The following is an 11,987-nucleotide window of genomic DNA, read 5'->3' as shown; positions in this document are numbered from 1 at the left end:
AAAGAAAGAAAGAAAGAAAGAAAGAAAGAAAGAAAGAAAGAAAGAAAAAAGGAAAGAGTGAAAATCAAAGTTGAGTGTTCGATGCTACAACCTTCTGAGAATGTCAACACTGCCTATGGTAGCTTAAACCTGTAATGCAAGTACTTTGGATGCAGCTTTGAGGCTACCCTGAGCCTTGTAAATACAAGGTCATTCTAAGATGAACAGAGAAAGCCAGTTTAAATAATGTTAGTAATAATAATAATTAATAATAATAATAATAATAAACAGCAACCACAAAACAAGAAACAGGTTAATGAGAAGCGAAAAGCATTAGGCAAGGAGACCAGAAGACAAGGTTACTGAAATGAAAGGAAAACCAGAAAGGTGTGAAAATCTAAGATCCAAATGCTTTAAGGATGAAGCAATTACCAGGTTGTCGAATTTACTATTAAGTCAGCTAAACTGCAGACCAGAAATTAGATCGTTGCATTTCACAAAACAACTGAAATAAATATTCTAAAATGAGCTATATAACTGTATTAATTTTAACCACAAGGTATATTTTATACAGACAATTTATTTAGCTCACAGACAATATGAAGAACTACTTTTCATGACTTTTTATTGATTTGGGCAAAGGTTGCTCAGCTGATAAATTATATAACTAGGCAGGAACCCAGGTGTTTTGATTGAAAAATTGCGTATTATTTTAGATGAAATCCCATTTGGGAGCAGGAATGTAACTATCTTGATCTTGTAAATGGACTTTAAACCTCATGAATTTTACTTGACATATCCATTTTTCTCTCAAAATAGTCATATTTATCAGTGCCATTTCTAAATCATAAGTACTTCCTTTTTCCTTCCTTTGTTCCTTCATTCCTTCATTCCTCCCTTCCTTCCCTCCTTCCTTCCTTCCTTCCTTCCTTCCTTCCTTCCTTCCTTCCTTCCTTCCTTCCTTCCTTCCTTCCTCTTACCACCTCTTGGCCTCAAGCTTTCTATGTAGCCAAGAATGACCTGAACCTTCTTACCCGCCTGCTTCTACCTTCTGAGTGTATGTCTGAGACTATAAACATGCACCATGCTGTGGTTTATTTGGTGCTGATGTTAAAACCTAGGATTCTGTGCACGCTAGGCAAGAGCTCTACCAGCTGAGCCACACCACTAGTCCCCGAGAGAATTTTCTGCTATTTTCTCCTGGACAGTTAGGCTATACACAATATCCTTCCGTAAGTATATCTGATCCTTATGAAAAACTAGGTAGCATCTACAACAGCAATCAGAGAATATGGAACTTCTTCTTTAAGTTTAATCTCCAAATTTGTTTATAAATTAGACCATGCTTTGCTGGTAAAAAAAATTGATAATCTGAGTACTGAGGGTAAGTCCATCTTGGTTCCTAATTTTCAAAGTGGAGTTTTATTGCAATACAATATTGCTATTTACTTTATATTCCCTTTGGCTCTTGCATGGCACTGACAAAGTTGAATAATTGTTACAGAGACCATGTGCATAAAAAACAACAAAACAACAACAACAAAAATATCTAGAACATTTACACATTTACTATCTCTCCTTGTAAAAGTATGTTAATCCCTTAATAAACCAAATTGGTTACAAGAACATTGTGCTGGACATAGGGGTGCATACTTTTAAACCCAGTACTTCAGAGGCAGAGACAAGTATATCTCTCTGTGTTAGAGGCCATAGTGGTCTACACAGTGAGTGTCAGAACAGCCAGAGCTACATTAATACCCTTCTCAACATCTGCCTCCACTATACCCATAAAAGAATAACTCATAGTTCTGAAATTATTCTTGTGCTTAATCACTAATGCAGTTGTTTCCTCTCATTTTCTGGGGATACATTCCAAGATAACCAGAGAGTTCTCTAAAATTATTGACAGTATCAAACCCCAAGTGGCTTATGAATGTTTCCTATATAATCTTCAATACTGGAACATAGTTCCAGAGTTAATCTGCTCTTCTATATTTTATGCCCTGCTATCTTCTTTTGCTTGGTAACCATTAGTAAGTAAAATAAGAATTACTTAACATAAGTACTTTGATACCATAGTTATCAGTCTGATAAACAAGACGGCTACTAATGACTAACTTGTAGGTAGTGTATATATCGTGGATACACGAGAGAAAAGGTTGACTGATATTTTGGTACAGACAGAGAAAGATAGTGTGAGATTTTATTACATAACCTTAAGCAGAGCTATAAGTTTAAATGTATTAATTATCCATTCAGGAGTCTAAAACAAAACAACAAAGTTCACTGAACCTGGGCACTTACAAACAACTGAAATGTAATCACTCATGGTTCTGGAGGCTGAAAGTTACAAGTTCAAAGTACCGATAGAGATGCTGTAGAGGTTTCAGTGGCAGAGAGCATTTGATGCTCTTGTAAAGGATCAGGGTATGGTTTCGCAAAATGGCATTAAACCACTCACAATTGCCTATAAATTCATCTCTAGGAGATCTAGCATCCTCTTTTTACTTCCATTTGTACTCACACATGCACAGGCATATCTGCGTGCGCACACACACACACACACACACACACTCACATACAAATAAAATAAAAGTTGAAAATATCAATAGATTTGGTGTCTGCTAAGGGTTAACTTTCTGCTCTGTAGATGTTAATGTGGTGTTTCACTCATGATGAAGGCCAATGGAATGTCTTCTACCCTCTTTTACAAGAAAGTAGAGCCAATGTTATGTTCATGTTATGGTCTCATACACAGATTTAGGGAAACAACAACATCACACTATAGCAGTCGATGAGTTATTTCCATAAGCAAATTGCAAAAAGAGCAACTTTCAAAATTCCAGTATTAGGTCTTACAGAACAACTTCCCACACCTAGGACAAAGTGGTCACTCATTCTTTGAAACTAAATTATGTGTTGAAGAAGTATCCCCATATGCTCATGATACTTTGATAACTTGCTTCTTTTCATTTAATAACTTCCAAGGTTCTTGAACCTAGGGACTTGGTGATTAAATACCTATTAAACACAAACTGTATGTGTTATGTACATGCTAAGTTCATAACTATCTGATTAATATAATTCATTCTATCTTCAAAGTTATCTAGTCTAATAAAGTGAAAAAATCAACACAATATACATTTTTTGTGATAAAACAGAGAAATACCATGCAGTCCAGCTAAAGGGCCCAGAAAAGAAATCGTTGAAGAATTAACATCTGTTTTAATCTATGAAGGAAGATCAGAAGTTTGTAGGAAATGCAAAAAGGCAATTACAGCTTAAATTGGAAGCAAATGTCTAATTATTTTTGGGTTTGGAGAAATACGTACACAGAAAGCACTTGGGTGAAAGCAGGTGGTAAAAGATTGAGCTGGAGAGAGATGCAGTGAGCCAAAATTCAGACAGGTTATGTATGACAAATGGAGAATATAGGATCTGGTATCAGACACCACAGAATGAACTGAAAGGGAATAAGAAGATTGATGAGGTGACTAGATCTACACTTCATAAAACTAACAGTGGTACAGGATAGGTTAGAAAACAATGGTGGGACCTTAATGGTGGGATAATATGTGAATAGAGAAGATTCAATGCATTTTAAAATACAGAGACAGTAAAAGGAACAGCACACACACATTGGATGGAAATACAAAGGAAATCTCAGATAACTCTGAAATTTGACATAGTCCACAGAATAGATTGAGTTTTATTCTTCATGAAAATAGAGAATAGGAGGAAGAAAGTATTTGAAGGATATTTGAGTTGAGAAGGTATCTGTTATTTTGAATCACTAAGCTTTAGATGTTTGTGGGAAATGGAAATGTCTGTTGCATTCATGTTCTCGAATTCAGAGTTCTCTGTCAGAATACAAAGAGTGTTGAACTCACCACTCATTTGACAAGTATGTAGTTAATCTCTGCTGTGTTAGATAGTATGTATGTTAGTCACACAGAGATAAGAATTATGTCTCTAGGATTTGCCACTAAATGTATAAAACAAGAGGAACATACATGAAACCTTCTGGAGTATATACAATTGTGAGAACAGATTAAAAATATTTCAAAGTAGGCCAAGAAAACTTTCCCAAAGAGCAAAGGACAGACTGCTGAGGAAAAAGGTGTTTACAGGAATATAACCACTAGAAAATCAATATACTAAAACAGTTATAGCAAGTAATGGCAGAGTTGGGTGGCTGGAAGGGTTAGGACTGAATAAAGACATTTGGAAGGCAGGAGCCCAAAAATCATCGTGTTCTTTACTTCCTCTTTAATTTATTCAATTTTTATTTACAGAGTTCCTAGCTTGTTCCAAGACTTCTGATGATTTAAAAACATCGGTTCCTGAAGTCACAGGATAGGTGTCAGGTGTAAGACGGGAAGCATAGAGCTAAGTAAGCAATTGCAAGAGATGGTAAAGAAAAGAAGCAGGGCAGGGCAGAATGACAGCAAGACTCACTTAGAAGTTCCAGATGTTTCATCATTGAATAAAATCATGAGGGGGGGGGTGCTGAGAAGAAACTATCAGATATCCCTTTGGTCTCAGATGAGAGCATCTGCATCTCCTCAAATGGTTGTTATTTCTTTGTGTTGTGAAACATTTAACTCTTCTCATTCTTAAAAAGATGTAATTGTGGGCGAATGCTGCCCAAGGTTCTGGCAGGTTGTGCCATTGCCAGACTGCTGGCTCGCCGGTCGAGGTAGTAGGAATAAAGACATGTGTTCATGACTGACTACAGCAAGCCTTCTTAACAAATGAATCATCTCTAAGGTAGAATTTTCCATGTGGGTTTCAAGCCATAATAGAATCTTTGAGGTGTAATCTCTTCAAAGATGTCAAAAACAAACAACTCCAAGTCTGGTCTTCCTCTTTTCTTCTCGCTCAAGATCTACATCCAGATCTCAGTCTCATTCCTTTTCAAAATCTCTATCCCAAAGCCAATCTGTCTCTCTTTGAAGGAAGCACAGGCTGAGTTCTAGGTCTCATTTCAGGTCATATTTTCCAGCTCATAAAAGAGAAAGGAATCTCCCTAGAGTATATCAGAATCGAGATTTCCAAGGTCACATCAGAGACTACAGGAGACCCTGTTATTTCTGTGGGCAAAACCAAGGATTTTATCCACGGGGCCAGTATAACCGAGGTGACTATGGAAACTACTGTTCCAATTGACAGAATTACTAGCAAGCATGCAGCCCTCGTCGGGATTGTAACTGATCCAGATATCCAAAGACAAGTAGAGCCATTCTAGGAACTCTGATAAGTCATCGTCTGCTATGTCAAGACACTCATCTTCCCAGTCATCCTCCAAGCACAATAGAGTTCAGTTGTCTAAGCACTAATCTACAAAAGAGAAAAGGTCCTCTTCCAAGGACAGCCAGCCATCTCAGGCAGCTGGTAATAGTCATGGATATGAGGCTAAGGAACAGATATTCTCTGGATGCACTTCTCAAGATATAAAAGGGAGAGCTCAAAGCCATGGCCAGATGCCGCCGTCTATAGCAATGGTTCTGTATCACGAGCCTCGGTTTTGCCCATTCCATTCGCCAGCACATACAGTCAGCTCAGTCTCAGCATAGCCCCTCAGAATTGTTAGCCCAGCATATAGTGACCGTTGTTGAAGAGCATCGCTTTGGATCCCATGGAAGGACATTGCATGAAGGCTTTACAAAATACCTAAAGAGAAGAAATGCACATGTAGCAGCTAAAAATTAGAAAAGCCCAGGGATACACAGGAGAGACATTGCATGAGATGCTTTCTCTAACAAATTATGATCAATCTTTTAAAATTAAAGACATTCTGAAAATAGGAAAGATGCTAGACCATTTTTTGAAAAATTAAAATAAATTATCATTTAAAGGTTTTGTGAAGGCCTGTGGGAGAAAAATCCAGAATTTAAGAGTTGAGATTCTAACTTAACAGAACATGCAATTTTTCCAGAGTCAGATTTGTATTAAACATGTTGGGTAATTCTTTGAAATCACTCTGGCAAATAGTTGCTCAAAGTGACTGGACACTGTGTTCCTCTCTGAGTGATGATAAGTAAAAAAGGTTTAAAATGGCAGTCTTTAGGTAAGGACATTCATTTTAATAAATTAATAAATTAATAAATGACCTTGAAGATGAAATCAATCAAATATGAAGGAGGACTATGGTTATCAGAAAACAGACAGTGATAAAGTTGTGAATTCAGGTTGGTGAGGATGCAGATTGGAAAGGAGGGGACTAATGTGGAGTTCCCTGACATTTCAGTCATTGGCAGTCCACTATAAGACAACTTAACAGTAACATCAATTTCTAGATGGAGAAATTAAAGTATAGTACCACTTGTGCAAAGTGGTCTGTATTTTTAAAAAATCTAGTGCCTTTTGTATATGTGTTTCCCTGTATTCTTTAAAATTGTGTTATTTCTGGGTGAAACTATAGATAATGTGTATTCGAACACATTTATATGTCCTTGGACACGATAGAAAATTGCAGTTGAAGGTGACATTTAAGAGTAGTAGCCTAATAGTGTCTGTTATACATCATTCCCTGGCCAAGATACATAATTCACGGCTTTCACTGCAATTTCAGGTGGCTTCTGCTTATTTCAAAGACTTTCACCTTCTACTAATTGGAGTCATCTGTTTAGCAACATCCATAGAAAAATGGAATTTGCACAAGAGGATCGCACTGAGGATGGTGATGATGGTGGGGGTGAATCCGGCCTGGTGAGTATTTTGTATACAACACCCAGATTATATCCTAAGCATATGATTTTGTGCCCAGCAAAATCTAAGTAAGTAATGCAGGAAACGCCTTGGGTAGCAGGGTAGCTACGAAATTATGAAGGTGATGTAAAGTGTGCTTGAGGGGTAGGAGGAAAACAGCAATAAGTCTCCTTTTACTGCAGGTCAAATTTCAGGGAGATTGGAAGAAATGCATACAACGCTCTCAGCCTTAAAACACCATTGGAGTCAAAGATGAGAGGAACCTTGAACCCCAGCACAGGAGACTGATATACTTCAGAGTAGATTTCAATCCCATCTTGTTTATTTGGCTGATTACACATTCAAAACTTATTCAAGAGCATCCTTTATCAACAGGGAGGATGTTATGAACCAAAGACAAAGACATTACTGACAGAATACAAATCTGTGCAGAAAAATTTCAAGGTGAACACATTTTTCTTTTCAAAGCAAATGTTGCAAAGTGAAACAATCAATTGAGAATTTTCTTCTATATGTGAAATTACTCATTTGACTGATTCCCCTTCACTGAAATGAACGTTTCTCATTCCATTTAATTAATTGGCTATTTGGGTTCTACTCCACCTCTTGTTATAAACACGAACATCAGCTAGGAACATTTCCAGTGTCATAACAATTTGCATAATGTTTTATTTTAAAGCCTTAGGTGTTTTTTCTGCTTCTTATCATCCTTTGGAAAATAAGAAAAAAAATTGACTTCTGTTGCATAATTTCTTCAAGGGCAGAGGAGACTCTGTGTTTACCACGGTGGAACAAATTTCTTTGCTAAAATCCTAATACTATGCATGTATGTTCATGTACACTTCTCTGTGTACATATGACATATATGAGACAAACATGACAAAATATATTACTTAGAATTTTATTATACAACTATATTTTTAAAATATATTTATCTTATAAATACAGTGGAATTAAGCCTTTTCCTCTTGGGTACCATAGAAATCTTTTCTTTAATCATCTGGGCGTTTTTCCAGGAGAGAGGAAACTTTAGTGTACAGTAAAGCAAGACTCCTGTCCATTCCATTATTATTCGGCTCTTTGGTTTCAGTCATTTCCACCAGTAGAAGCTTCATATGATGCTAACATTCTTAATATGGAAAACTACACATTGTATAGATATTCTATGTTAGTATAGTTTTAGTTTGTAACTATAGTATAGCTATAGTTTTTATTTTTTAAATTAAGAATAAGTTCTGATCAAACATATTTCTAAGATGTTTTATGTTGTTTTACACGTAGAAAATATTCATCATACTAAAGTTGGAAACATGATAAAGAATTGTCTATATAGACCTATTTTTTTAAAAAGCAGATTATTTAATTGGAAACCTGGTAAAGAATTGTTTATATATGCCTAATTTTTTGAAAAGGAGATTATGTAATTAGCACTTCATAGAAATATCTCCTTCTGAATGATTTTTGGCATCTCCTATTATATCAATCCCCTTCTGTGCAAATATCATGATGAAATTTTATAGAGATGATTTAAATCCCAAAGTCTTAGATTTGTTATTTTAAGGATGAATTACTCTATGTATAAGAAAAGGCAAGTAATAAATCTAATTCTTGACAACAGGAATGATGCTAGGTTCAGGAGAATATAAATAATAGGATCTATAGAAAATTCTCAAACTTCATTTTAGCAACTGATTGTAACCATTTCTTCCACCCACTATATCTTAAACCAGCCGAATGAATGGGCGAGAGGAAGATTTATCAATATGAACCCTATTCTTAGTTCTTTTTTTGCTACACATACTAACATACAGAAAAATGGCCAAAGGATGAAGCAAAAGCAGGGAATTCTTGTTAGTTGGTGCCACTTTCATCTTCCTTGGGTCTAGAGACAAGTAGCCATTCATAAAAAAATCATACTAAAGCATTAGGGTCACACTGCAAACTGTTTTGCTATATACCAATTTACAGTTAGGTATAAATCCAAGTAGCTATCTGATTCTGAAAAGAACGTTCTCCTTGTACTCTTAAGGGGACACATATCTTAGTAACTTCCCATCTGCCTGTATAACTGCACTTGTAGCTCCACGTCAGGGCAGAAATTTTACCTTCTGTGTTCTGAAACACATTATTCCCAATATGCAAACATTTTTTTAAATAGTTGAATATAGAGGGCTACATGATCTGGACAGCACAGCTCCACACTAAAGACCCTCTCATTTCAGGCTGACGTTGGGGTTCATGAGCAGTACTGCCTTCTTATCTATGTGGCTTAGCAACACCTCTACTGCTGCCATGGTGATGCCCATCGTGGAGGCTGTGGCGCAGCAGATCATCAGTGCTGAAGCAGAGGCCGAGGCCACTCAGATGACTTATTTCAATGAATCTGCCACCCATGGACTGGAACTTGATGGTATCATGTATTGATATGGCCACAGTGGGGTCTCATCATTTGGGCAATAGGCATAAATTCAACAATGCTGGGATATATTTTGAATTAAGAATGTATAAATGCATGAGATGCATTTAGCCTCACTATTTTTTTAGTCCCCAGTATCTATCCAAATTAATTCTACAAATATTTTACATTAAATTAACTGTTGAATATACTCTCTGGCATAAAAAGGAAGAATGCCTTTGTATCCTCCAGCCAGTCCAATGGAATGCTCTTATGTTCTTATCAGTAGACATCCAGGTTATTCTCCTTTCTCATGAATGGTTTTCCTGAATAAGTTATAGATATTTAGTTCCTACATCCTACTGGGGTACAACACAGCATTAAATTCCATCATTTGTATTTTTTGCTCTGATGAACTGCTCTGAGGCAATGGAAGACGTTGCAGGATATTTGTGCTTATAAAAGAAGAACGTTATATTGATATAAGGTGAAATTATTTGTTTTATAATTTCAAATAATTCTTCTACTTCTAATACATACACATCATGTGTGCATATATAAAGACCCAATAATAACTCCCTATTTAAATGGCTTTTCTTTCATTTAATATTTTACAGAAACTGTTATTGGACAAGAAATAAATGAGAAAAAAGAGAAAACAAAACCACCTCCAGGGTAAAGACTATTGATATTTAATAAAGATTTTCCAAATTACATTTTAATGAAATTACAAACTGGGTCAATTTATGTTTCAGAAGCAGTAATGACACAGAGAAAGTGTCAAGCAAGATGGAGACAGAAAAGGTACATTACATTTGATTCTTTCTAAATACTTGTACAAGAATTATATGCATACTCTAGCTGGATACATACCTATTTTAAAATTTATTACTTTCTCATATAAAATTAATTTCTATAAAAAGTCCAAGTGTGGTACAATGGTTTGATAAGCCTTCCCCAATAGACATACAGATAAGAATTATTTTAGGTTTTGTAAACTAACATCAGTATTTTCTTCTTTCTATTAGAATTGTGGTAATGGCTATTAGCCAACTGACTTTAAAGAGACACAGTTCTGCTCACAGAATACTGTTTCAGTTCTCACTAAATCTTGTTGACTGATTATACTGGTTTTCATTTGCATCATCCCTGTTTCTTCAGGTTACAGACTTAGAACATCCTTTTTCATTCACTAACAAGTGAGCAATCCCCAATTGAGGAGATGTAATTTTAGCATCCCCACTGCCACTAAAATTTCAATGTGGAATTCATGAGTTGCTTCTGTCAAATACAGGCAAAAGAGTTGTAGCTGTTGTAGACACTGAATAGAGGAAGGGGACCTTAAAAAAATGCATCATATAATGCATTTCCTTAGAATAAATCAATATACAAACACTGCAATGCATTGCACCAGGAGCAGAATTTCTCAAGACGACTGGAAATAAGCCTATTTAGAAATGATCCTACAGTTACCATGGCATTAAGAATAGGAGAGCAAGGTATATATTTCCTCTTTGGGCCGTCTAATACATTAGCGTGCAGCTCAATGGGGAAAGGAACATTTTTGTTCAGAGAAATTTCAAGGAAAGAATGAGTTCTCTAGAAAGCGAAAAATAAATGCAAGATAAAGTTTAAACCATTAGCTGTGTCTACCTGAAGGGTTTCATGAAAAAATTCATATGTTTGTGAAAACATTATCATCTTTGAGGATAGAAATATTCCTTATAAAATATTAAAAATTAAGAGAGGCAGGTGTGTTATAGAGGCATATTTTGGAAAATAAGTGTATACACTCATGAAACCTAGCAAGTCTAAACAAAAGGGATTTTAAAAATGTACACATAGCTAGTAACTCCCTTAGAAATATATTTAGCAAGCTAGGTTTCTGGCACTATGCCTAAAATTGAAGTTCAAATTGATTTGCTATCCAGTGTGTTCTGGGCTTCGTAGGGAAATACATAATAAACAGACTACTCTTTAATATAAATATCTCAGAATCTAGGGAATGCAAAGCAGCAATGATATGCAGACACACAAAAGTTGCAATACGTTTCCCCAAAAGCCAAGCTTTCCAAAAAGTAGCTCAATTAGTTTAATATGTGCATAACATGGAGAAGGAATATTTGATAAAGTTCTTGAATCTGGGAACACTGTAAGAGAATCTGTAAGAGAAGATTGCAAATTCCATGTCTGTAAGAACAGGTCTACTGATTCTGATTTTAACCTCAGAATATACACTATCTGAAACACAGCAGGAATTCAATATTTATCTTCACCAATTAAGGAATGAGTGAATATGAAGAGTGAAAATAGAAAAAGACAGTCTAATCAAAGAATATATTTATCAAAATCTCAACATTTCAAAGCTCACAGCATTTGGGATACTGCAGAGGTGCTAGAGAAGAGTGAAATGCCTGGGCCAGGCTATAGGCAGGTCTTTGAGCCCACAGTAAGTTAGAAGATCCTCTTGTGGGAAGACTCCTTAAAGCTAATGGGCAGCATGGCAAACTCTCTTTGGGATGCATTCTCTGGTAGCATTGTGGAAGCAAATGGATATGAGCTTGATGAGTTTTCTGAATAATTAGTTCCTGGAAATGAGAAAAATTATAGAAAATGTCTCCACTGGCTGGGCAGTCGTGGCACATGCCTTTAATCCCAGCACTTGGGAGGCAGGGGCAGGTGAATTTCTGATTTCGAGGCCAGCCTGGTCTACAGAGTGAGTTCCAGGACAGCCAGGACTACACAGAGAAACCCTGTCTCAAAAAACAAAAACAAACAAACAAACAAACAAAAATGTCTCCACTGTCGTAAACTAGGTGAGGGTAGACTGGGATGCAGCGGATTGAGATGGGGAACACAGATGGAGGAAAACTTTCCCATAAATATAGTAAAGTAATTGGAG

At 36.1% G+C, this 11,987-nt stretch overlaps 1 protein-coding gene across 1 annotated transcript in view; it reads left to right on the top strand.

Moving 5' to 3' along the window:
• The window catches only part of Slc13a1 (solute carrier family 13 member 1), a 71,053-nt gene that overhangs the window by 17,049 nt on the left and 42,017 nt on the right, over positions 1-11,987 (top strand). Inside the window, exons 3-6 of the mRNA XM_028762650.1 lie at positions 6,554-6,690; positions 8,913-9,100; positions 9,703-9,760; positions 9,841-9,889. Of these exons, the coding sequence (XP_028618483.1) occupies positions 6,554-6,690; positions 8,913-9,100; positions 9,703-9,760; positions 9,841-9,889 (432 nt within the window). The remainder of the gene's footprint in view (positions 1-6,553; positions 6,691-8,912; positions 9,101-9,702; positions 9,761-9,840; positions 9,890-11,987) is intronic.

Source organism: Grammomys surdaster, unplaced genomic scaffold, assembly GCF_004785775.1.
Source record: "Grammomys surdaster isolate TR1022 unplaced genomic scaffold, NIH_TR_1.0 134, whole genome shotgun sequence".
In the NCBI taxonomy this organism is placed as follows: domain Eukaryota; kingdom Metazoa; phylum Chordata; class Mammalia; order Rodentia; family Muridae; genus Grammomys; species Grammomys surdaster.
The sequence above is the reverse complement of the archived record's forward strand: the minus strand, read 5'-3'. Positions and strand labels throughout refer to the sequence as shown.